Consider the following 27,562-nt stretch of genomic DNA (forward strand, 5'->3'; position numbering starts at 1 on the left):
GCTCGCCGATCCCAATGCTACCAGGTAGACCTATAGAAAAGAGAACAAGCATATATAGACTACCCCATCCAGCCAGTAGATATGACCTACACTTCAAGATATTACAAACCCAAGAAGAGCTGATAGAGGTAACAAACAAAACCCCGACCATTTATACCGACGGGAGTAAACTAGAAGGAAGAGTCGGTGGAGCTGCAACTTGGTGGGAACAGGGGGAAGAGAGGAAATCCAAAAGCTTCCGTTTAAACCCGTACAACTCAGTCTTCCAGGCGGAAATAGTCGCAATACAAGAAGCACTAATGATGATAGCAAAATCACAACATAAAGTAGTCAACATCATTAGTGACTCGAGATCTGGGCTGCAGGCCATCATTAACACCAACACTACTCACCCATTAATCTTCAATATACAAACCACCATGAGGAACTTGGCCAGTATGAACAAGACAGCAAACCTGTTCTGGATAAAGGCCCACGCCGGGATACCAGGCAATGAAAGAGCTGACGAACTAGCAAAAAAAGCAGCCTTAACTAACAAACAGGCACCAAAATACGATGGAGTCCCACTATCATATGTACGACACACACTAAGGCAAACCACCATAGACAAATGGCAACAAAGATATACTGAGGCAAACGGGGACGACGGGAATGACTACAAAGATGTTCTTTGTAGATGTTCGCCGCGCCCACAAGATACTTAGTAAAATGAAAGTTAACAACATCATAGCACAGCTCTTAACTGGCCACGGTGGGTTCGGCGAATATCTATTTAGATTCAAACTCAGAAGCAATCCCTACTGTGAGTGTGATGGCGGGGTCTGTGAAACTGTCCTCCACATTCTAACAGAATGTCCTAGATTCGGATTTAGACGCATAGAAACAGAACAGATCTTGGACTTTGCCATGGTCGCTCAAAACTTCCCCAGTATTATCGAGGACGACAGTGCTAGAGAAGCGTTCCTGAAATTCGCTATAAACAGTATAAAAATTGCCAACAACAGAAATAATAGTATAATGAAATACGCTATAGATTAATAATGAATGAAGAATGTGATGATAATGTAAACGTCTCTGTCCGGGGGCCTGGACTTGGGACCCATAAATGTTACTTTAAGTTTAATTCTAATTTTATCCTAATTTTAATTCTAATTGATTGTAATTCAATTTTTGACAAAAATTTTATTCCATATCATTAACAAAAAAAAATAATAATAATAAAAAAAAAAAAAAAATAATAATAATAATCATAATAATAATAAAAAAAATTATAATAATAATAAAAAAAAAAAAAAAAAATGATAATAATAATAATGGCTAATGACTAACACAGGGATAAAGGTTGTCCCATAATGAAAAGGGACAGATAACTAGGAGGGAGGTTTTAGTCCGTAGGTCACTGAGGACACTTCCTCAGTGGAGTCGGGCATGCCCTTTGGCCCGGGCCCTTGGGTATCCATGAGGATCTCCTCCCGCACTATTTAAAAAAAAAAAAAAAAAAAACCTGTGAATAAATTCTTAGATTTCAGTAATGTAGTTTCCAAGGCAGACATTAAAACTTTAGCCGAATGTGATGAAGAGGAGGCTGTCAGGGAGGTCCAGGAAGTGTTTGCTGACTACCTGGCTGTGGACAGACACCTGTTCTCTTTCAATATTGTTGGATGTCTCCAAGGTGAATAATGAGTTTTTTATTTTTATTTAACTATATTTAGATCATTAAATCAGCTTGTAGTTCAGAAGTTAACTTTTGATTGTAAATCCACATATTATCATAACTCATCAATTTCCACATGTTTTTCTATTGAATGAATGGAGGTTATATTAATGCCAATGAATGCTTGAACATGGTAATAGTGCGTAGGTACTTAGTAGCCAGGCACAGCTTAGTGTGTAGGTGAGCCAGCTGTGACTGTCTCACTTTGGGATGTGAAGACCGATGTCGCATGTGATTATATCCTCCTCCGTGCGTCCTATTCCTCAGTGCTGAGGGTCGTGACCTTTACGGAGCACTTTTGTTAGGACTATGTTCCTCCATTCACTCCTGTCTTTCGCGCATTGGATAGCGACATTGATGCTGGAGTTTGAAGTCGTCTTAATCTGATCGGATCAGCGCATGGGACCACGCCCCGTAGGCCTCTTTCCTTTCACTTTACCGGTGATGAGAAGTCTTTCGATATTATCACCCTTTTTCCTCGCAACGTGACCGAAAACCTCTAAAATCCTACATAGCCAAACGGTAGAGAGTCTTGTGGAGACTCCTAGTTCTTCCAAGATTGATTGACCTGTGACCACAGTCACTACCACAGAACCAATATTCTAAATGAAATTATACAATGACAATAACAAATGCAAGATTAAACTGTAAAAGTAGTTTTAATTATGTCTATGACTCCCAAAGACCGAAGGAAATACATATAAATAGTTATCTTGTCTTTTTTAACTTATTATCCTTATCAGGACGGGTGTGGAACCAACAGCATCTCCAACGAGTTTCCCAAGGTCTGTTGGCGCTCCTCCTGTCTCTGAAGCGGCGAGCCTGCGTCCGCTACGAGGCAGCGTCAGAACCCTGCGCTCGTCTCGCGGAGAGGGTCCGCGATCTGCTGAGGAGAGAGGCTGTGCTCATAGATAATAGCATCCCTTATAACGGAGAATTGCCCCCTACTCAGCTGCTGATCATCGATAGGAGAAATGATCCCGTCACGCCCCTATTGAGTCAGGCACGTTTCTTTCCTTAATATGTACTCCGATATGGCATTAACTTTAAATTGGGCACTTGGCCCGACTGCTCCTAGTGTAAATCCATCACTGATATTTTAATCACTACATAGTATAAAACAAAGTCGCTTTCTCTGTCCCTATATCCCTAAGTATGCTTAAATCTTTAAAACTACGCTACGGATTTTGATGCGGTTTTTTTAATAGATAGAGTGATTGAAGAGGAAGGTTTATATGTATAATAACATCCATTAAATAGTGGAGAAATCAATAATAAATTACAGTTTCCGAAGCGAAGCGAGGGCGGTTCGCTAGTGTGTGTACATATATGAGACACAATTGGTGTGAAATTTTTAATTTAGCATATATCGTCTTCTCGCATTAAAACTGTATAATCTCAAAACTTACTAATTTTACAGGAGAGTGTTTTAAAGGTTTAACATGTGATATTTTTAATATTGATCATCTTTGCAACATTTATTTTTTATTTTGTACCAGTTACATTATCTGTCTTTTAAAGTAATATATTAAGATAAAATGATGTATTAATTTTGTTCATAGTAGTCAAAACATAGGTAACTAAAAAAAAAAAAACTAATACTAAACTACGCTCTTTTGATAGTATTTATGGGAAAAATACTGGTGATACCAAATGATTCCGCATATTAACTTAATTTCGAATATTTTTGGAAATTGTACACTTTTAATTCGAAAAGACGATATGTATTTTTTATACCCTAATAACTGCAATTGGATAAAAATACATTAGGAAAATCTCTCTTGTCATAATTAATAAATTAAACATTAAGAACAGAGAAGTTCTTGAAGTATCTCACAATCCGGCACTTATTTATATAGAAAATTAACCTCAAAACGAATTTTTATTTTTATTATATTTTTATAATAGTAGCGTCAATTTCAATATAATAATATATTTTTAGATATCCAATACATTTAAGAATTTGAAACAGTCCATTTTTATAGTAATATTTGATGTTCATCTTGGGCCCAGCACATTACGGAGAGTGGGCATTCCCCTTTGTGCAGTTGCCAGTAATATTGAAATGTTTCCGGGTAACTCTTCAGTCGTTCACAACCGCGGAACCTGTGAACTATTGGAAATGTTATAGATAATATGACAACAAAAAAACCTTAGATTACTCGTATACTGGAAAAATAGTTTTAATTTAGTCATAAACATTCGACCTTATGCCTGTAACGTGAAGGTACAGTTTTGTTTCTCCAGTGGACCTACCAGGCCATGGTGCACGAGCTGCTGACGATAAACAACAACCGCGTGAGCCTGGCGCACGTGCCCGACGTGCCCAAGGACTTCAGGGAGGTGGTGCTGTCTTCGGAGCAGGACGACTTCTACGCGAAGGTCAGTAGCGCTGGTGGGAGCCCGCACCGCCGGGACTGCTGTGGCATTGGGTAGCATTCAGATCAACATCCACATTTATTTATTTTTTACTATTTTCTTTTTTATTTATTGTGTAGATGGATGGACGAGATCACAGCCCACCTGGTGTTAAGTGGTTACCGAAGCCCATAGATATCTACAACGTAAATGCGCCACCCACCCTGAGATATACGCTCTAAGGTCTCAGTGTGATTACAACTAGAGATGAAACAGATATCCGGTTACTATCCGGTATCTGGCCTATCCGGCCATGGTTTCACTATTCGGCCTGATACTGTAAAATTTAAGAAAATCTCATGGTTATACAAAAGGCAATTAATACCACAATAGGTTATGGACAAATTTTATTTTTATAATCGCACGTCAAAAGCGATTGTTTTATTAATTAGTTTGTTTAATACTCAAAATTAACAAGTGGAAAATTGTGGTGAATGAATACCAAATTGTCGTCGAACCGAGTCGTCGCGAGTCTCCGCTCACGTGCGACAACACTCGAACGCGCGCGAATATTTCCGAAAGGGCCGAATATCCGGCGCTCCGGCCTTGCAGCTTGCCGAATATTCGGTATCCGGTATCCGGCCAAACCAATATCTGTTTCATCTCTAGTTACAACGGCTGCCTCACCCTTCAAACCGAAACGCATTACTGCTTCACGGCAGAAATAGGCAGGGTGGTGGTGCCTAGTCTTGCGGACTCATAAGAGATCCTACCACCAGTCAATATCATTATCAGCATTATCATTATCTCACATTTATTATTATTTATTTATTTATTACACTTCATATAACATTTACATAATATGCATAAGGCATTCTCTACCAGTCAACCAAAGGTAGTGCAGACTAAATAGTGGTAAATGCAATGAAATTATTGTACACATTTATATTGGTATATATTTAATTTGAGCTTATGTTTCCTCTGCTCAAAGATGTCATTTCATTCATAAATGGTGCGACCAATTCACTTGTTTCAATTCCGAATAAAGGAGCCTGTAATTTTTTGTACACCAACGCTTGTGGTGGGCAGCCGCTTGGCTGAGCTCCCGGGTTTTGCTGATGTCCATGAGTGACAGGAAACACTTACCATCACGTGGGCGTTCTGACCACAAACAAAAAGTTAAACATTAAACATAAAAAGTACAAGTAAAAGTCAAGTTTGACACTCACTTTCTGGCAACCGTCACGAGTCATCTAAGCAAATATATGATTCACTGTGTACATGTACCGATTGAAAAGAAATAAAAAAAAAAAATGGTGCGCGTGCAAACTTGGTGCACGTGAAAGAAGTGAAACTTCTTTTGCGGTCTGCAGTATTGTGGTGTTCTTTACATTTCATCCTTAAATATTTTTTCTCTTGTAACAGGGAATGTTGTGTATAAGAAGAAGTATCAGAAACGACCTAGTTCGTTTTGTCCTCTCCCCTCTCTCCACGGTCGTATGGTTCGCGAGACGTTCAGTATATTATCTCACTCTCTCTTCCTAAATTGTATCTTTCCTCTCTAGCCATAACGAATCCGTCTCGAGTAAAATTTTACTCTCAACGCGCCTAAAGAAGTTTCACTTCAATAACATTCAGATCGGATCTAAAATAACAAAAACGGTCTTGGTTCCAGAATCTGTACTCCAACTTCGGCGAGATCGGGCAAACGATCAAGTCTCTGATGGAGGAGTTTCAGACGAAAGCGAAGAGCAACCAGAAAGTGGAGAGCATCAGCGACATGAAGAATTTCGTGGAACAGTACCCACTCTTCAAGGTAACGCTGGACTTAAAGAGCACTGACTACATTCTGTCGCGCTCCGATGTTATCTTGTGTATATAGTCTTACTGTGGTGTAGTGTTACTGAGATTTTTTCAGTGGACTTTTTGGAGGATCCCGAGAAATTACGTCCAGCGGTTTTGTTTAATTTTCCCACATTTGTGCACTTTCACAGATATTAAACAGTTAATAAAGCACCGTTATTACACATTTAAACCTGAAGAAATACTAAATAGACAAAATAAAAAAAAATCACACAACTTCACTACTCGCGTTCCCGCCAAAAAGTCCAAAAATTATTATTTTTTAAATAAAGAAGAAGGGTTGCCGTGTCCGGAGGTTCCAACCCTAGTTGTGATTGTGCGCGGATGACTCCTCATTTCCTCCGTCGTGTGCGCAGAAAATGTCTGGCACGGTGACGAAGCACGTGACCGTGGTGGGGGAGCTCTCGGCCTGCGTCAGCCGCCACAAGCTGCTCGAGGTCTCCGAGCTGGAGCAGGAGATCGTCTGCCAGTCCGACCACTCTAAACACCTGCAGGTTCGCTCGATCACTACCTCATCGCTCAGTTAAGGACACAGTCATGCTGTATGTTGCCGTCCTCTTTGGACATGATTTGGTTTATTGCTTAGGTGGATGGAAGTGGTTACTGGAACCCATAGACATCTACAACGTAAATGCCGACCCTCACCTTGAGATACGAGTTGTAAGGTCTCAGTATAGTTACAACGGCTGCCCCCATCCTTCAAACCGAAACGCATTACTGCTTCACGGCAGAAATAGGTGGCGTGGTGGTACCTACCTGTGCGGACTCACAAGAGGTCCTTCTACTAGTAATATTTAACCCATTTTGTCCGCGGCGGTGGAAGTAATTTGTCACCAAGTAGGTATTGCCTTAGAACAGGGTTATAGTTGTTGCGGAGTTTGCACAGTGGTGTGGCTTTTTATACACTGTATAGATAGGTTTGGAAGGTAATAATCTTTATCTCATTGGAAGATCTTTAACCGAGTGGCTGATATTACTCGGTTAGACCAACGGCTTACGATGTCTAAGGCCTAGTGGTCCGTACGTGGTGTGTGGGTGAGGGTGTGCGGGTAGCGTGACGTCACTGTCCCGGCATAGCGGCTGAAGGCGCTGCTACGACGTCTAGTGCCTAGTGGTCCGTACGTGGGTGTGTGGGTGAGGGTGTGCGGGTAGCGTGACGTCACTGTCCCGTAGCGGCTGAAGGCGCTGCTACGACGTCTAGTGCCTAGTGGTCCGTACGTGGGTGTGTGGGTGAGGGTGTGCGGGTAGCGTGACGTCACTGTCCCGTAGCGGCTGAAGGCGCTGCTACGACGTCTAGTGCCTAGTGGTCCGTACGTGGGTGTGTGGGTGAGGGTGTGCGGGTAGCGTGACGTCACTGTCCCGTAGCGGCTGAAGGCGCTGCTACGACGTCTAGTGCCTAGTGGTCCGTACGTGGGTGTGTGGGTGAGGGTGTGCGGGTAGCGTGACGTCACTGTCCCGTAGCGGCTGAAGGCGCTGCTACGACGTCTAGTGCCTAGTGGTCCGTACGTGGGTGTGTGGGTGAGGGTGTGCGGGTAGCGTGACGTCACTGTCCCGGCACAGCGGCTGAAGGCGCTGCTACGACGTCTAGTGCCTAGTGGTCCGTACGTGGGTGTGTGGGTGAGGGTGTGCGGGTAGCGTGACGTCACTGTCCCGTAGCGGCTGAAGGCGCTGCTACGACGTCTAGTGCCTAGTGGTCCGTACGTGGGTGTGTGGGTGAGGGTGTGCGGGTAGCGTGACGTCACTGTCCCGGCACAGCGGCTGAAGGCGCTGCTACGACGTCTAGTGCCTAGTGGTCCGTACGTGGGTGTGTGGGTGAGGGTGTGCGGGTAGCGTGACGTCACTGTCCCGGCACAGCGGCTGAAGGCGCTGCTACGACGTCTAGTGCCTAGTGGTCCGTACGTGGGTGTGTGGGTGAGGGTGTGCGGGTAGCGTGACGTCACTGTCCCGGCACAGCGTTTGAAGGCGCTGCTACGACGTCTAGTGCCTAGTGGTCCGTACGTGGGTGTGTGGGTGAGGGTGTGCGGGTAGCGTGACGTCACTGTCCCGGCACAGCGGCTGAAGGCGCTGCTACGACGTCTAGTGCCTAGTGGTCCGTACGTGGGTGTGTGGGTGAGGGTGTGCGGGTAGCGTGACGTCACTGTCCCGGCACAGCGGCTGAAGGCGCTGCTACGACGTCTAGTGCCTAGTGGTCCGTACGTGGGTGTGTGGGTGAGGGTGTGCGGGTAGCGTGACGTCACTGTCCCGGCATAGCGGCTGAAGGCGCTGCTACGACGTCTAGTGCCTAGTGGTCCGTACGTGGGTGTGTGGGTGAGGGTGTGCGGGTAGCGTGACGTCACTGTCCCGGCACAGCGGCTGAAGGCGCTGCTACGACGTCTAGTGCCTAGTGGTCCGTACGTGGGTGTGTGGGTGAGGGTGTGCGGGTAGCGTGACGTCACTGTCCCGGCACAGCGGCTGAAGGCGCTGCTACGACGTCTAGTGCCTAGTGGTCCGTACGTGGGTGTGTGGGTGAGGGTGTGCGGGTAGCGTGACGTCACTGTCCCGGCACAGCGGCTGAAGGCGCTGCTACGACGTCTAGTGCCTAGTGGTCCGTACGTGGGTGTGTGGGTGAGGGTGTGCGGGTAGCGTGACGTCACTGTCCCGGCACAGCGTTTGAAGGCGCTGCTACGACGTCTAGTGCCTAGTGGTCCGTACGTGGGTGTGTGGGTGAGGGTGTGCGGGTAGCGTGACGTCACTGTCCCGGCACAGCGGCTGAAGGCGCTGCTACGACGTCTAGTGCCTAGTGGTCCGTACGTGGGTGTGTGGGTGAGGGTGTGCGGGTAGCGTGACGTCACTGTCCCGGCACAGCGGCTGAAGGCGCTGCTACGACGTCTAGTGCCTAGTGGTCCGTACGTGGGTGTGTGGGTGAGGGTGTGCGGGTAGCGTGACGTCACTGTCCCGGCATAGCGGCTGAAGGCGCTGCTACGACGTCTAGTGCCTAGTGGTCCGTACGTGGGTGTGTGGGTGAGGGTGTGCGGGTAGCGTGACGTCACTGTCCCGGCACAGCGGCTGAAGGCGCTGCTACGACGTCTAGTGCCTAGTGGTCCGTACGTGGGTGTGTGGGTGAGGGTGTGCGGGTAGCGTGACGTCACTGTCCCGGCACAGCGGCTGAAGGCGCTGCTACGACGTCTAGTGCCTAGTGGTCCGTACGTGGGTGTGTGGGTGAGGGTGTGCGGGTAGCGTGACGTCACTGTCCCGGCACAGCGGCTGAAGGCGCTGCTGGCGGACGGCGCGCTGCGAGACAGCGACGCGGCGCGGCTGGCGAGCCTGTACGCGCTGCGCTACGAGAAGCACGCGGGGCAGGGGGTGGGGGCGGCGCTGGAGCTGCTGCGGGCGCGGGGGGCGGCGGACGGGGCTCCGCTGGCCGCGCTCGAGTACGGGGGGGCGCACGCGCGACACGGCGACCTCTTCGGTCTGCAGGACGCGGTCAAGATCACCAACAGACTCTTCAAGGTAATGTAGATAAATCCAGATACCTACAGATTTATCATCGCTCAGTTCCTATAATTCTTATTATTAGCACGCCAGTCAAGTGCTGGTCCCGCAAGGTTTCACACCCGTCTGTATCTATAACAACATGATGGTTTGAATGTCTCAATACAAAAAATATTATTTTAATAACCTAAAAGTACATGTTATTATCCGCAACACGCTTCGTCAGATTACAGAAATAGAGTTATCAGCAACATGCTTCGTCAAAAAGTACAATACTTACTTACAGCTGCAAGCGTCGTCATCAGTAACATATACCTAGGTCCACGCTAACAGCAATACGCGCGTAGGCATCGACTAGTCAAACAAGCCACTCTGGATCGCAACCGGCCCGAAAGCTATTAATAGTAGCCATTAAAGTACCCACGTCTCAATTGAGTCTTCCATCTCATGTCTCATACTGCCGAGCTGGAGATAAGGGACCACCGCGCCCTCTGTGCCAGTAAAAATATAATTTGAGATTGCATAAGCTCTAATAACCTCCCCTAAGTTTCTCTTATGCAATCATAGTCGGGTAGTTGCATTATCACACGCATTCTACTTATGATAAGATCGGAATAGAATAACCGTAAATAGACGTATGATAAAATCTCTCATAATTTGTTTACGTCTATAGTAATTACATAAACATTAAATGATATTTTATTTTGAATGATAATTAATTTTGAAGTCGTCGTGGCCTAAGCGATAAGACGTCCGGTGCATTCGTATCGAGCGATGCACCGGTGTTCGAATCTCAGGCGGGTACCAATTTTTCTAATGAAATACGTACTCTACAAATGTTCATTGACTTCCATGGTGAAGGAATAACATCGTGTAATAAAAATCAAACCCGCAAAGTTATAATTTGCGTAATTACTGGTGGTAGTACCTCTTGTGAGTCCGCGCGGGTAGGTACCACCACCTCTGCCTATTTCTGCCGTGAAGCAGTAATGCGTTTCGGTTTGAAGGGTGGGGCAGCCGTTGTAACTATACTGAGACCCTTAGAACTTATATCTCAAGGTGTGTGGCGCATACGTTGTAGATGTCTATGGGCTCCAGTAACCACTTAACACCAGGTGGGTTGTGAGCTCGTCCTGGGTGGACGCAATAAAAAAAAAGCAATAAAGCATCTAAGCAATAAAAAAAAAACATTAGCCGATAGCGCCTACCCAAAGAGCTACGTGTAGTATCCATTGTTGTCTACCGTATATTGATGCAAAGAGATTCTTATGAGCTAAACAAGTGTACTAAACTATCAGGGTCTGAACGGCGTCGAAAACATATACACGCAACACACGCCCCCCCTGAAGGACACGATCGAGGATCTGCTGAGGGGCAAGCTGCGGGAGGCCCAGTACCCCACGCTGGGCGGGGACGACGGCCGCCGCCCCACGCACGTCGTCGTATTCGTGGTGGGCGGGGCCACGTACGAGGAGTCGCTGTGCGTCCACCAGATCAACAAGGCCAACCCGGGGGCCAAGGTGGTGCTCGGCGGGACCACAATACACAACTCGGCGTCATTCTTCGAAGAAATAAAGTCGGCTATGCAGGGCGTGCACAGGACGCACACCAAACATATTAGGAATGTTTAGATGCGGTGCGACTGGTCGCGGAGGAAGCGTACCTAACTTATATAACTCGGCGCCCAGTGGCTGTTAAAATAGACAAAACCAATCCAATCCAAACCAAACCAATTAGCGGTAGGCAGCGGCTTGGCTCTGCTCCTGGCATTGCTGAAGTCCATGGGCGACGGTAACCACTTACCATCAGGTGGGCCGTACGCTCGTCTGCCTACTAAGGCAATAAAAAATAAAGTCACTGTTTGAGGATGGGTCAGATACAAAAACATATGTGTATCCATAACGGGCTTCGCCTTCGTAAATAAGATATCTTGATTTTTCAATTGAAGTTTCCAAGCTATTTCTTTCTATTTGCGGTGAATAAAATGATAAAGCGATGAGTGTATTTTTATCATAACTTGTTATTTATATGTTCTTTTATATTTTATTTTATTAGTCATAGATAGGTAAATATTTATAATGATTGTAAGATTTTTGCAATATTTTCAAATTAAAATAGCTATTGCACTGTGATTTTATTTTGTAAATATAATTAATTCTAGCTTATATAAGTTTTGCTCGTGTTTTTATTATTTACGTAACGGTCTAAAGACCTAATAATGTTATGATTTCAATAAACTTTAATAATCACATTTCGAATATGTCTATTATTCATTAAATTAAATCCTGTAATTACAAGTACAAGGATTGTAGATATAATTGAAATTGCTTTATAAACGAGATTCAAATGTTTATAATAAATAGAATGATAAAAATTAATGTTTTCTGTATACGCACGCAATCAAACGTCGGGAATATAGATTTTCTTTTAAATTTAAAGAATCAACGTGGGAACATTTATAAAATAACACAAAGTAGTGTAGTGTAGAGTAGTGTGTGCATTGGATAATTGTCATTTGGGACAATATTTTTTTTTTACGATTGAAATGAATAGCTTGTGCGTTGGATTTTGTGGGTACCCTGAAAGAAAGTTAAAAAAAAAGGTCAAATAAAACGCTCAACTGTTGTGTTCAAAACACATTTTTTTTAAACTTTTTATTGAAAAATAACGACAGGTCTTAAATGTCGTTCAACAAAACTGACCGAACCTCATTGGTGGACGTTACAGCGAACACTATAGAAACCAAACATTCGTTGTCTTGTCGTGTCGTGACGTTGTCGTGAGCGCGTCGTGCCGCTGTCGCGCGAACCAATGAGAGGACGGTCCTTCGAAAAGTGCCAGAACAGTTTTATTTTTGGCACTTGCTGTAGTGGATCGCGTATGGCGCGACATTCACGAAAATAATAATGGATTTGTTTATATATTTTTTTATATTTTAACGAAGATTGTTCTAACGTTCTGGATCCGGGATGAGCATTTATGTACATTCTTTATGATGTGTGCGATGACGTTGAGAAATAGCGTTCGGGCAGTCGAGTCATTTGCCTGATCCCTAACATTTACTAAAAGTGATTTCCAGTGCATCTCAAAGCCGTCATAGTTCGACAAACTGAATTTAATACTTTCAAAATTTTAATGGATCAAAATTTTATAGAGTACGCAAGTTTTCTTTTTAAATATTGTTCAAGTAAATATATTCTAGAGATCAGACAATTAGTTCTTGTATTCAAAGCGACTTAAACTTTTGATATTTATGAAATAAACAAAATGAGGCTTACTCTGCTTGGGGAGTATATTTCTTTAAATTTGAAATTTGTAGTTATTATTGCGTTAAAATTCGTTTACCCTCAATCTATATATATCGACGCTTGAAAGGCAAACGTGACTAAGCGACAATGCGTGAACTTTACAGTAAACTTTTAAAGTTGAAAAACCTGAAAACAAAATTTATTTTAACGAATCTACCTTAAGTAGAATCTAGCTAGTAGCTGTAGGATTGAAATGATTTTATTAGACCTAGAAATATATTTTTTTTGCGCATCGAATATGGCTATTGCCTATCATTTATGTACAAAGCAGTTATTGTCGCTTAGTCACGTTTGCCTTTCAAGCTTCGATATGTATATATTGGCTTCTGTTTCAACTTAAGATAATATTTGCCATAGGACATGATTTAAGCAAATTTCTTTTAACGTCTATCCCGACTCGTCCCAGTAAACACGGATCGCACACGATCTACACAGCACGCGTTGGCGCGCACGCATTTAGGCTCATACATTTTTTTTACAATAACAATAAAAAAAAATCCAATCTTACATAATACTCCGGCTTCATCCACACATTTTTTCCTTCAGTCTTTATTATATTACACAAAAAGGCGTCACGTTTTCATTAATATAATTTAAAAAAATGGCGAACGAAAACAATTTCAATTTCAACGTCCAAAGCGCGTGGACCCATGTGATTATTTGGCAAAAAAGAAAGGGAACGCCGGCCATAGTGACTTTGGTTGACTTCAGGCGGTTTAATAAAGTAAGAGAGACAAACATATTTATTAAAACATTTCTAATTTAAACTTTTGAAATCTATTATTATTTATTCCCAAAATTGCACAACTTTTTTCTCAAATCATTATGAAAACCAAAACTTCCTAAATAAATTCTTGTTTCTCAGTTAATAATAACTATCATTGTTCACTTAAATTTATGCATACTTTCAACCCACTGAGTTTCTCGCCGGCTCTTCTCAGTGGGTCGCGATTCCGATTCGGTGGTAGATTCTCCGAAGCACTGCACTTGCTAGGGCTAGCGTTAGGATACTCTCTCAGGTTAAGCCCGTGAACCCCTTAGGTTACCAGTAAAAAGGAAGGCGACAACATACTTTCCGGTTCTGGGTTCAGCCAAGTTCATGATAAAGGATAAAATTGGATTTATAAAATAAAAAGCTAAATGTACATTGCGAGTTCGCCGAGCATGAAGTACATTAACCGCTCGAAGATTACAACGAGACTTTGTTAATATTCTGCAAAACGTTAACGCAAAACAAAACGCTCTGGTTTAAAAAAAACCCAAACTGAAGAATTCATATTAATAAGAAGGGCAACATAATAAAATTCATTACATTTTTACCGCCTTTTTTTCAGTTTTTTTTTTAAATACAATATTGCCATACGTAAAACTCCCGAAAAAATTAAGAAAAATAATTCATTTTTTTTTTGTTCTCTTTATAATAATGAAAACGCAACGCTTAGCACACGCGTCGATAACAATCGTTCATACACGCCCGACGTACGGGTAATAAGGCAATCTCTAGTTATCTAAGATTAAATGGTCGTTTCAACCATTAAAGCGACTCACATTTTTTTTTTGTTAAATTTACGCACTGATTTTGGGTTTGAGTCACAATTGTTTTTTTTTTTTAGTTATTCGAAAACTGAAATGCTCAACTTTTTTTAAATTTAAGGCAAACAAATTTGAAATGCTTAGACTCGACGGCTTATAAATTTTCCCTTTTTGTATATATTATAAGCCTCGTACGTGCTCAAGTGCAATAAATGCAAACCCAAAATCAATGTTCACAGTCATGTGCCACTTAAAACATCACCTTAGCATCATCAAGACATACAATTATGAGCTGCACACACATACAGAGATCTCGGTGCAAGCCCGCCCCGTTCAAACACTTATTACAAATAGCGTAGCAGGAAAACAGCCGTGTTCGTCAAGACAGACGTCACGCGACAGCGGAAACTTGCAAATCCCACACGGGCTCGCCTAGGAAAGCCGGCCGATTACGAACCTTATCGCCGGTTCGATTAAGACCGTTATTCGCGTAGTCTCAACAAGGCACCGATATACCTTATCTTCGTATAGGAGCTGACCAATCAGGGCGCGGCAAGGTGCGCGCTTGATCGAAATCCGTACTAAATGCTATAGCAATGTGCGTAAGCCACAGTTCTAGCTAGTACCCAGTGGCGCCCCCCGGCGGCGAGGCGCGCGCGGACGCACTGGAATTACGTAAGACCACAACCTGCGTACGGAAAACTTGTAAGGAGCAAAGTTCCCGTACGTTTTTCGTTGAAAATCGAGGACAAACTCAAGTTACATAATAAGACGACGCAACAGTCGTCTCAGATGGCGCCACACTCGAAATTAAAAACAACTAGTGTTGTGACACTTCGAAAAATAATTACATCGTTACAAAAAAAAAATATATATATATACACTTTCATACGTAAAATGCGCACAACAAACAACACACGCTCATCACGTTTTACATATACACATATCTGACAGAGTACCAACAAACGAATACGCGGACGCAACAATAAAATTTTTATTACAACAAAAAAAAAAGAAAAAAAAAGATAAACATATACATATAGAAGAACGTTATTTTAATTGTATTCGAGGCCCGGCGCCATGTTCTCGGGTGAGAAAGATCTAGAACTATCGCTTCGAACATGGCGCGGGTCTGGTAGGCCCTCTCCGAACAATTTAATCATTTTTTTTTTGTGATTTTTTCTATGATAATTTTTTTTTGTATAATTTGAAAAATCTTTTTACATCACAAATATTTATATAGTATTTATAGAAGCCGTTTTTTATGCGTGCGGGAGGACGCAAACTCTCTCCCCCATCATCATCCCCTATATTTACATATGTACAAACGTTTTTTTAATCCGATATAGCGATTTATACACGGGAATTCACCCAGTTGAAATTATCGATAAGTTACAATAACAACTAGTTACCCTAAGTGAATCGCGTCTGCGGTTTCTACGATTCGTCTAAAATCATTTATTTATTATACATATTAACATTTGACAATGTCATATTGAACTAAGCATAGCGCTCAAGTAACTCAACGCACTAGCGTCGACATTCGATATCATCGTACAGGTGCATCACTATTCACGAGCGCGTGCCACAAAAGATTCATGTGTGTTATCAATGTGAATACCAACGTCCACATTTGGCGCTACCCAGGGAGCACCGCGCGGAGGTCATGGACTAAGCTCCCCTTGATGCCGTCATCACAAATCATCACACCACCGATATCGATAAAAGCTCGGGCTGCGTTTATCGACAACGACCTTTCACATCACTACAACGAAGGGAATAAGAGAAGTCTTTTATCGTGCATTCGTTACGTAGACGGCGCACGTCAAGTGACTGTCCGAGTCACAGATGACGAACGCGAGAATCTTATCGTATCTCTAAGCCTACGTTTTTTATTGTCACGCCAACTTTCAACAGTCGCCGGGTACATTTACATACATAATATAATATAAAACCTTTAACATCGCTACCTTTTTTATATAGTTTGGAATACATAATATAAATGTTATCAATTCGTTCATAGAGATATTTATACGATTTATTTTATTTACTTTAATTTGCATCTATTATATTATATTATATTACATTAGTAAAGATGATCACGGACAGAAATCGAACACGCGGTCCGCCCTCCGCTTGCACACCGCAACCCGTTACTATTATATTAATTTATATGTATACTGTATATATATGTAATAATTTACAGACCCTATTTTATAAATCGTCCAAAAAAAAAACATTGTATATATTTGCCCGACTAGTGTCGCAACGAACGCCTGCAAATGAATCGACAAATTAACGTTAATGTATGCATAATATATTAATTATTACAGTACAACTTTTTTTATAGGATAACCTAATGCGGAATGTAGCCAAGCTTTCGTGGATGAACGAAATCAAGATGCAAGCAATAAAAATACGTAACCACAACATATTTTTTTTAAAGCTGTCGTAGCGTACAAAAGAGTGAAACTTGGGTCTGTGACCGTATACTCCCCAACGTGCTATGGAAACACGTTTGTTGTCACAAGTCTGTTTGGATAGAACCAGGAATGATGTACGCCAAAGAAACAGGGTCAGTAACTTAGTACCGGATCAACAAATAAAAAACCGGTTAATCGAAATGGTAATTGACCAGCAATATCTATCGTAAGTGATTGAGGCGGGAGGGCTCTAAAATACCTTTTGGGAGGGAGTGAATGCGAAAGACAACGCAGCCCAGTAAATAGGGCGCACTTTGGGAGAGGCACAGATTGAATGTTGAATATGACTGGTGGTTAGACCTCTTGTGAGTCCGCACGGGCATGTACCACCACCCTGCCTATTTCGGCCGTGAAGCAGTAATGCGTTTCGGTTTGAAGGGTGGGGCAGCCGTTGTAACTATACTGAGACCTTACAACTTATATCTCAAGGTGGGTGGCGCATTTGCGTTGTGGATGTCTATGGGCTCCAGTAACCACTTAACACCAGGTGGGCTGTGAGCTCGTCCACCAAACTAAGCAATAAATAAAAAAATAATGGCGGCGTCTAATAACTATATTATATTGCTCACAGCACGCACGTTAGAATATGCGTTGAGTGCGCATTTCATTCGTGACAAAGGCATCTGCCCACTGCTCTAAACAAACACTCTATGGAGCAATAAGAGACGCATACCAATAAAATTATACATAGACTTGCATCAAAATATATTATGCATACACAACCGAGCAGAATCGAGGAATAGTTTTATAGTCCACGCGACAATATCTCTATCCTTCTAAGCACGTCCAAACAGAATTAGAGCGCGGTAATCAAAATAGAAAAAAAATATTCGTTGACGTATATAAAGTCGCGTTACTGCCCGCGATGACGTCACAAGGCAGCGAACACCCCCCCCAACCCTCCTCGAGCACTGCTGCCCGCCACGAGACGTTACAACACAGTAAATGCATTACATCAAACTTCGATTCAAACTATTTAACCGTAATTGACCCAAAATTAGCATCGTTCATCGCGGAGTGTATCAACAATTAAAAACTTCTTTTTTTTTTCTTTCAAATAAATACAACTCTAAAATCGCAACGACGAAGCAGCGATGAAGAGTTACAAAAAAAAAAAACATTAACACGTACACTAGAAATTGTGAAAATCATGAAAAATAAACTCTCAATTATTGTCAATGTCCATGTCACATTGACAGCAACGCATCAAGCATCTAGGAATCCCATCAATATATCGCGACAAACGTTATCTAAACACAACAAAACTTTCTTCCGCGATTTCCCGTTAAATATAAGGCAACTTTTCCAATAAATATTTTTCATCAATTGTTTCTTCGTTCAACAATTCACACAATTTCAATGCGAGTGCAATTAAAATTTAGTAATTTATATAATACATAGGAATTCTTAACAACAACACACATGTCACATCACATTCCCAAATCCGATGCTACGCTTATACAGGATTTAAAAAAAAAACAATCATACACATTACTCATTTACAATAATTACATTAATACCCCACTTTGCCCCCGCCTTTATACTAAGTTTTTTTTTCACATCTGACAACACTCGACTAAGTTAGTGTTGCTGACACAATAGAATCGTATTAGTAAGATCACACAATGCACTAACGTTCATTGGTGTTCAGCATCCGAAATATTTTCGATTATTTTTCTATTAAAATTTTAAAGGTCTCTAATTCATCAGCGGAATGAAAGTCTAATGTTCGGAAACGTACAAAAACGTTCGATTACGATTTGTTTTTTTATCATAATCACATTTTTTCACAGTCATGGTTAATAATAGTTGTTTTTCAGAACTGTCTTCATTTAACTATCAAGTTTTTTGTATCCTTGGAGCACAGTGTTGTTGCTATAATTTGTTCATTAGTCTGAAAACACTGAAGTGTTCATTTCTTCATTTTCGTTTTGTTCATGCTCACGGTAAGTCTGTGCGTGTTTCTCCAAGTAACATCATCAAGAAACTCACTTTTCAAAAACTCACAGCTGAATTTGAATCTGTACCAAATTGGACCGAACACTTGTATAGTAGTTCTGAGGCGGTTCACTTGTCGTTCACCAACTTCACTGATCTGGCGAAGCGCAGTATGATGACGTCAAAGAATCGTTCCATGTAGTCTATGGTGTAGGTGGCGGTGACGTCACCCCTGGGCGCGGTGTACAGCAGGGGCAGGGCCGAGGTGCGGCGGGGTTACGGGTGCGAGGGGGGGTGCAGGGCGGGGGTCGTCGACCCGGCGGGGTGGGGCGGCAGCAACACCCCCTGTAACCGACATCGACTCCTTAGGTGTCATCTTCAACGCCTATCAGTCCACTGCGCAACATACATATCTCTCACTAATTTCAGTTAACCTTTTGCACTCCGGCTTTCCAAAATATGCAAGTTTAAATGACGTGACATTTCTCATTTACTTTTATCACGTTTACTGTTAAAAATACGAGCAGAGGAATAATGACTTTTGGGGACATTGTAGATATAGTACTCGAATCAATAAGTTGGAGTGCAAAACGTTAAATGAGTCGACTATTATCAAAGCCGGCAATGTGACTTTTGGACAATTATTGGTAAATCAGAAAAACGAATTATTGACTTTGTATTCCATTGGCAGTCACAAAACTCTTCTGAACGACATCTTAGATAAATAACAGGTTAAGTATTAACCTTTATTTAATGCAGGTTTTGAACCGTATTCTTTGAAGGAGACGATTATATTCAAATCAATCTGTATTGACATATCAAAAACATTTTTTTGTCCAAATGCACAGATTGCCACCTTTGATAATAGACGACTCAAATGTATGTTTTTATAGTTGAGCAAACTAATTATTAACATTAAACTCTTGGAGAACGCCATTATTATTATTACAACGAAGATTTTGAAAATGATTATCAAAATTGAGTAGTCACCTGTAGAGCGTGAGGGTGTGGCTGCGGTGGCGAGGCGGTGGGCGGCGCGTGGTTGAGATACGTCAGATGGGGGTGGTGGTGGTGGTGATGGTGGGACGTACTGCCGCCAGGACCCATCACCGGGCACAGCACCTGTCATCACAGTCATGAAATTTAATAAAACTATTCAACGAAAATTTACGTCGCTACTCAGTTCTTAAAAACAAACTGAAATAAGACACATCTAGGTGGTTGGTAAAAATCGAAATATTTAACAAAAATTTATAGACGATCTAAAAATTTACGCTGCCATATTCTAAGCATTTGAGGATAGTAAGAGAGGCAGTAATGATTTCAAAACCAAAGTCTGACAAGTCACAACAAATAGTGTCTCGACGTCGTGTGGTACGGCTTACCGGAAACTGTTGCTGGTAGTGGTGGTGGGGATGCGGGTGCGGCGTGTGCGCGGGCGAGGGGGGCGGGTACAGCGCGGGGGAGGCCGCGGCGGGGGGAGGCGCGCTCGTGTAGCCCGCGCCCTCTCCGCCGCCGGGGTACAGCCGGACCTGGACGAACGCATCAATGTATAGCAAATTTTATTGCACGAGCCACGAACCCTCTAGAGTCTAGAGTTATTGGTTTTGTTCTTAACCCGACAGATCCATGCGCCCCAGCGAATTTAACACCGGCTCTAGGCTAGCTAATCACGGGATATTTGACCTTCTTGCGTGATGGCCTAAGTTTGCACGCATTATTATGTGAGGTACGAGTAAGGCAAGACTCACCATGTGCTGGTAGGAGATGGCCGGCTGCGGATGCGGCGGCGGGTGCGGGTACGGCATGAAGGGCTGCATGGGCGCCGGGGTCAGCAGGGGCTGGCCGGTGGCCGCCGCGACCTGCATGCCGGAGCCGACGCCCACTGGACCAGAACAATATTCATTAATTGAAGACATGAATGGATGAAGGGGTTAAGTACCAAGGTGTTATGTGCCTATAAACCATATTAGACCTTAAAACTCCGGTTTTAAAGGCTATTTTTAAAAATTGCATTTGATGAAGGAGTTACAACTAGACCAAGCTAAGTTTGCACCTAGCTGGAATGCGGCGGTCCGCCCGCTTCCCCGCTCACCTTCCCGCGATCGCCCTGTCGCGTCAGTACTGTTAGCACATTTGTCGCCAACTCGTATGACGCGCGTCATACGAGTTTTCGTCTCCCTATCCGTTGAATTTTTAATTTTTTAACTGTTCTTGTTAGGTTTTTTGTTGAAGTTTAGTTAGTTATTATTATTGGACTATTTTTGTTAAGTTTTTGTTGAACAATTGTTACTGAACGCTTAACGTTCATTTTTTTTTTACTTCGAGAGGATTGTTGAGGACAACAAAATGAAAGGAAAGGTGATACACAGTGAAGGGAGAAACATAATCTTGAAAAAGAAACATAAAAGAAAATTTATTACTGAGCAATTGGGATACAAATTTTAAAAGTGCAAGAACGCCCGGGTGGTCTTAGTATAAAAACCCGATATCGCTATATTCTAATGTACCTATGTACAATATATTGTTAAAAACAATAAATGCAAAGTAAAATCTAACAAGCATTTGTTTACATTTTTAAAGTCATAGCAAATCCTTTTTTCAGACCGTACCTAAGCGGCAGTGTGACGTAATCGATGCGAGGTGCAAACTTAGCTTGGTCGAGCTGTACGTACGAAGAAAAGTATAAGTAACAAAAGTTTGTGGCCCGTTTTCACAAAATTAAGAAATTGTATCATATCCCCTTCATCCACTCATGTCTTCATTTATCTACAATGGTCTTAGGATGGTCACAACAAATTTCCTGAGATAGATACCATACTGTTATGGAAAGGGAGAATCAATAAAATTTGCCCCCTTTTTTAAAGCTTTCGGTTGAGTTTTTGTATCATTTCAAATATATGACTATCAACATCCCATAGCAACGGTAGAATAATAATTCAATCTAATCTTATATAATTAAATAAGTAATCCCTATATTAATATCGTTCATCTCGGAAATGAGTCATAACAATTTCGATCAAGTTTTGGTATTCAGATAAGGTTTGATTATTTCAGTTTGTTACAATTAATATCAAAATAATATAATAGTAATATGATGGAGATGGGAAATGCTGGAAATGGAAATGCCAGGTATTTCAATAATTGACTGACTCCGTGGTGCTGTAATTAGCGCCCCTAACTGTTGCTCTGAGGGTCCAGAGTTCGATTCCCACATGAAGAGGTTTGTTTGCTCTTTGTCTGGGTGTTTGTTTGTTATCTATGTATGTATATATTTAAAGGTATCTAAGAATGTATGTCAATCTCTGGTATCCATAACACAAGTAATCCTAAAAATATTGCAAAACAAAAATTAAGCGCTGAGAATCTTCTTGCATTAAAGTTCTGTTTCCCTGTTGTACCTGACCTCAAATAATCATTTGGACGCATGAAGTATTTTTAATTGCCTATACGATTTTATAATGATTTAACATTTAACGCGTAACACATGTGACACACATGTAATTAATTACAAATCGACTTTCGAATCACAACGATGCCAAAGTTTTCACTTCAAAACCTAAGTGGAATGTCTCATCATTCTCCTGGCCTTCTCCCAGTCACCTGGAGTCGGCGCAACATGTTTTATCCTTCCATACACCTCTATCATATACCATTTCTTCGTTCACTCCCCTCTTACAGATATCGTCTTTCACACAATCCATCCATTTTTTCTTAGGTCTACCTCTTCCTATATATAACCTTCCACATTCATAGTTAACACTCTCTTAGCAACCTCATTGTCGTTTCGTCTCATCACATGTCCATACCATCCCAAACACGCACTTCTCAACTCCTCTGTCACAGGTGCCACTTTCAGACTTCCTCTAACTTCTAACATATTCGTTCCGTATTCTGTCTATCCTCGTTACTCCACACATCCATCGCAACATTCACATCTCTGCTGCATGTAAGTGGAATGTCATACGAATGGGATACTCACTCTTTCTGAAGTTTCTCTGCTGCTGTGTGGGTATGGGCGCGTGCTGGCCGGCGCCGGCTGCCACCCCGGCCCCACCTCCCATGGCCGCTCCATACGCCAGCTAACAAACAATAACCACATTCTTCTTAATAGCCCTCGACTAATTAAAAACTAAAACCGATTTATCAAACAACTATTATGTTCATCGGCTACTATGATGCTTTTGAAAATGTATCAAGTTATACAACATAGTTACAATTACTAGGGTTGTCACATATTGTTTAGTTGATTAATGGTATTTGGCAAACTAGGCTTAAAACAGGTTAAAACATATTGCGCGATGTGCATAGCAAATTCCTCAAAAGGGTTCGGATTTAAATGTCTATTTATTGTATAAAATTTTCGTTTTAAATATAATTAAGATTAAGTCGAAAATTCCGCAAGGTCAAGATTTCATAACAGAGCAGAGATAAAACAATTCACATAAAGATAACGTATTCGAGAGCACGTAATGAGCAAATACAAAATTGATGCAATTTTAATGTCAATTAAATATCTGATAACCGCTGAACTTTCATGTACTGGAAAACATAAGCATTCTGTTAAAGATTGTACAAATTGTTGTTTTACAAATAATTCCGATGGAGGAATATTACGGAAAGTAATAAGGGGCGTTTCTGAATGAAAACCACTTATGTTAAAAGGTGGCCGTGAAATTAGGACGTGACAATGAAATAATTGACAAAAATGAGGATTCAATTGATTTCTTTTTGATGAGAAACGTTGAATTAGGACGGGCTATGTTAGGCATTTCTCTACGGAATAGGGTGCGCAATACCGAAATCCGCAGAAGAACTGGTTTGCTGGACATAGCCAAAGAGATTTCTCGGAGAAAGTGGAAGTGGACCCGTCACATATGCCGTCACACTGAGAATCGGTGGAGCAAAGAAGTAGTGGAGTGGACACGTCGTACTGGACGTCGTAACAAGGGCAGACAATCAAATAGATGGACCGATGACCTGGTCAATATAGCTAGTAGGGACTGGATGCGAAAGGCAAGAAACCGAAGGAAATGAAGTGCATGTGAAGAAACCTACACTCAGCATTAGATGAACACGGGTTGAAGAAGAAGAACAATGTCAAAATAAGAACATAAACATCTGTTTGTTCGTGACGGTTCGTGCATTAAGCATCCACAATTTGTAGTTGCTGGTACGTGCTGGCATAATACCATCAACGTAAAAAGGAACGGAATATCATCGATGCACGCCACGAAGCAAGTACGCGTTCTGGTTTGAGGAGTGAGACAGTGGTTATAGAATACATTTTAGACTTCGATCTCGCCTATCAAGACCGGCAGCTGTGTCTAAGCCGTCAAAATATCCACGTACCACAATGACGGATTTATGTCGAGGCCCGTGAGGCCCAGACTTAGGGTGGCATGAATTTGAGTGGCGGTAAAGTTTTTGAAATGCCAAAATTTCAGAGACGAAAAAAAGTAGACCTCTTCTTCTTCATTTTCTTTGAAAATTAGTTCAGATAAAATGCCGCGCGATATACAGGGCCTAAATCCATCATTGTCGGCACATCGAGAGCCATATAAACAATCGTTTACTTATAGACAGTGAGAGCGCGAAGCGTGACTGGATTTCTCTTCAGTTTAATTGCATTGCAGTAGGTGTCGTCAACAAATATTGTATGTATTTTAATTAAATATTTATCTATCGATCACATTACGTATCGGGTTGTAATTAAATGCGATAACTCAACTCTGTCATATGCGAAGTCAGTCTTAATCTAACACGCGATAAGTGAAAATGTGGCATTTTTCTTTAATATTCCTCCCTGTACTATTTCTTTATTATAAGCTGACATTAAATAAGTTTTACTCGAAGGCTATCCTAACCGGGAAGGTCATTATATTAACAGGAACAAATCGAGTCAGTTACGAAACTGCTTTGGATCTGGCAAAGAGGGGCGCCAGAGTTATTTTAACGTCAAGCGACAAAGATAAAGGGGCTAAGTTATTAAGAAAAATCATTAGAAAATCAAAGAATCAAAACGTAAGCTTTGAGTATACAAATTTCAACAGCTTAACATCAGTGAGGAAGTTTGTCGAAGGATTCAAAAACACACAACTAAAATTAGATGTTCTTGTGTTAAATAATGAAGTAAACGCGAGTGACAAAGACGTTGGTATATCACCACACGTTTCAAACTACTATGGACAATTTTTACTGACAAACTTATTGGTGCCGACATTAAAGAAGTCAGCACCGAGCCGGGTTATAGTGACGACTTCTTGCCTACAAAAATTTGGGAAAATAAATAATTTAAACGCCAAAGGATTTCAAAGTTATTTCAATTCAAAATTATGTTACGGTTTATTCAGTAGTCAACTATCGCAGAGGTTGGACAGCTACGGAGTGTCAGTGAGGAGCGCTGCTATAGGAATACTTTATGAAATCTTCAAAGGCACAATCTTTGAAAAGATTTTCTCAATGTACACTTCACAAAATGTAATACACTTGGCTGTCAGTGACGAGGAATTTGAGGATGACTTTGAAAACATTGATAAGAGAGACATTATAGGAAATTCAGCTGAAAAATTATGGGCAATGTCCGAAGAGTGGGTAAATTTGGAATCGAGTGAAAATATTTAGTGATGTGATTGAATTAACATTAGACAATAAATATTTAATTTGATTATTAATATAATTTAATCAGAATTCATATTATTGTTTCTTAATACACTTGCACAAGTAATAATGGGAAAGTGTTAATTTATTCCTCAATTATATTGTTTTAGTAAATACCTATTTACAAAATATTAGTTTTAAAGAAAATAAAATAAAATCACTCAAACGTAACAAAGTTAGTGACAAAACGCAAACATAAAACTAAAATGTTACTTCATTTAGTTTGGTTAATGTTTTCTTTATCTTCGCTCTCTGTCTAACTTAATTTCTAGTTATAGTGAGTTTGGTGTTGATAAGTCATATCATTGCCTGGCTTCAGGGTACACATTTTAAATTAACTTTGTCCAGTAGTTAGACTTCGTGTTTTTAACACGTTGAACGCTTTTAGTCCCACCGGTGGGCCTAGCATACTACTTAATATAACATTCGGGCCAAGCCAAAATCAGGGAATCAATAATTTTTATCAAATTGAGATTTTCCTTCCAAAGTTTATAAAATGCAATTATTTGCCAAAAATTTGCTAGTTTTCAGTTTAGTTACTTTAAAAGGCTCACGGGTGACCCTCATGGCCCGAACGGTTCAGTAAGATTAGGCTTACCGGTCAGCACCGTGACCTCAATGAAAATACTCGATTTTTCATATAGCGTTCAACGTGTTAATGATTACTTATTGCTTTAGTTAGTTGTGGATACCTGAGTTTACTTATGTATGTTTATGTATATTGTAAATTTATTAGGGCAATTTAATCTACCATTATATAAGTTCAATGTGTCAAACATTAATTGCATCTTTCATTGAAATCAATAATTAAAAATCCTGTTAATGTAATTCAATAAAAAATGGCTTTTATATGTAAATATATTGGACACTAATAAACTTACAGTGAAAAAAATAATTACATCGAACTAATTACGTAAAATCTAATAGAAAGGGAGATTAATAGACGATAAAGAATGAGCAGCTTCTGTGTGCTTAGTGTGAGATTTTTAACGTTCTCGTTAGCGTAAAAGTTAACTCAAATCGCGTACGCAGTACTCAAATGTACGCAGTTGTAACAGCGCCCCTAACGGCAAAGGTAGGCAAACGATCAAACTCCATACAGATTTGAGTTAACTTTCACGCTATAGAGAACGTTAAAAAACTCTCACTAAGCACACAGGACGAACTCATAACTCAGGTACAAAAAGCACATCCATACGACGTGTATCATAACGCCAGTTTTCGTGTTTGGGTTGAGCAGAACAATGTTACGAACGAAGCGCACTATTAACGTTATTATTATTATTATTGGATCACTTCACTCGGGACAACACGCTGTTCGGGTTTAAGACACGGAATATTTACTAGCGGCACATGTATTGGCGCCGACGTACAAAAGTTCGATTGAAACTATATGCCTTTTAAAACAATATGCGAATTGTCAACAACTTGTTTTTTTTTTGTTCAATGTCTGGGCGATCTGTGGGCTTAGTGCGAGTTTTTTAACGTTTTCGATAGCGTGAAAGTTAATTCAAATTGGTATGGATTTGGAACAGCGCCCCTAGCGGCAAACGTTAGTAAGCTTTTACGCTATTGAGGACGTTAAAAACTGGCACTATGTGTTTAGTGCGAGTTTAGCGTTCTCGATAGCGTAAAAGTTAACTCAAAGTTGTACGCAATTGAAACAGCGCCCCTAGCTGCAAACGTAGGCAAACGTTCCAACTCCATACAGATTTAAGTTAACTTTTACGTTATCGAGAACGTTAAAAAACTCGCACTAATCACACCGGTGCGTAAGGTGAATACTACTTAATTTACTTTGTTAGAGAATCTAATTTACAAATTTTAGATCACCAATACGAAATTTAAATTCATTAATATTTGAATGTTGTCATCGAACTAGGTAGGTGTGTATAGTTGATATAATTATTCTGTTATCGGTTTATACAAGCAATATTCCGTGCGGTAAGCCCGTCATCTCACCGCGTCGGGGCGGTCGCGCTTGTCCGGCACCACGAATATGGGCGGCCCGTACTGACGGCAATCGCAGCTCAGCTCCATCTGTCGCACCCCAAACACAACGTAAAATGGGAGGAAATCGGGACTTTTTTTCCCCCAAACACACCGTAAAATGGGGGGAAATCGAGACTGTTTTTAAGTTCGACATTGATTTAAATCGTTTTTATAATAATAAAACGTATCATAATAGGTTCCGGAAGTTTAAATTTTCATTTACAATGCATTTAAAAATATGG

At 41.3% G+C, this 27,562-nt stretch overlaps 3 protein-coding genes across 14 annotated transcripts in view; 2 read left to right on the plus strand and 1 right to left on the minus strand.

Annotated features, from left to right (window-relative positions):
* Vps45 (vacuolar protein sorting 45) overlaps positions 1-19,018 on the plus strand; it is a 38,230-nt gene extending 19,212 nt beyond the window's left edge. For both annotated transcript variants that reach the window (XM_089733854.1, XM_028175165.2), the window contains exons 3-9: positions 1,523-1,672; positions 2,458-2,717; positions 3,962-4,096; positions 5,748-5,888; positions 6,292-6,429; positions 9,176-9,424; positions 10,705-19,018. In XM_089733854.1, the coding sequence (XP_089589980.1) occupies positions 1,523-1,672; positions 2,458-2,717; positions 3,962-4,096; positions 5,748-5,888; positions 6,292-6,429; positions 9,176-9,424; positions 10,705-11,037 (1,406 nt within the window). In that variant the 3' untranslated portion in view covers positions 11,038-19,018. The remainder of the gene's footprint in view (positions 1-1,522; positions 1,673-2,457; positions 2,718-3,961; positions 4,097-5,747; positions 5,889-6,291; positions 6,430-9,175; positions 9,425-10,704) is intronic.
* Positions 12,028-27,562, minus strand: part of LOC114241980 (uncharacterized) — a 46,336-nt gene continuing 30,801 nt past the window's right edge. For 4 of the 11 annotated variants that reach the window (XM_089733836.1, XM_089733835.1, XM_089733840.1 and 1 more), the window contains exons 15-20: positions 27,291-27,368; positions 22,651-22,750; positions 20,420-20,553; positions 20,054-20,200; positions 19,659-19,790; positions 12,028-19,013 (exon numbers count right to left, since the gene is read on the minus strand). In XM_089733836.1, coding sequence (XP_089589962.1) covers positions 18,945-19,013; positions 19,659-19,790; positions 20,054-20,200; positions 20,420-20,553; positions 22,651-22,750; positions 27,291-27,368 — 660 coding nt within the window. In that variant the 3' untranslated portion in view covers positions 12,028-18,944. Of the gene's footprint in view, positions 19,065-19,658; positions 19,791-20,053; positions 20,201-20,419; positions 20,554-22,650; positions 22,751-27,290; positions 27,369-27,562 lie in introns of all 11 variants that reach the window. The other 7 variants (XM_089733839.1, XM_089733838.1, XM_089733845.1 and 4 more) reach the window with 3 other exon arrangements.
* LOC114242006 (retinol dehydrogenase 11-like) lies at positions 24,309-25,358 on the plus strand. Its single transcript, XM_028173026.2, has one exon. The coding sequence runs from the start codon at positions 24,447-24,449 to the stop codon at positions 25,290-25,292; it is 846 nt and encodes a 281-aa protein (XP_028028827.2). The 5' UTR covers positions 24,309-24,446; the 3' UTR covers positions 25,293-25,358.

This window comes from Bombyx mandarina, chromosome 16, assembly GCF_030267445.1.
Source record: "Bombyx mandarina strain Sakado chromosome 16, ASM3026744v2".
In the NCBI taxonomy this organism is placed as follows: Eukaryota; Metazoa; Arthropoda; class Insecta; order Lepidoptera; family Bombycidae; genus Bombyx; species Bombyx mandarina.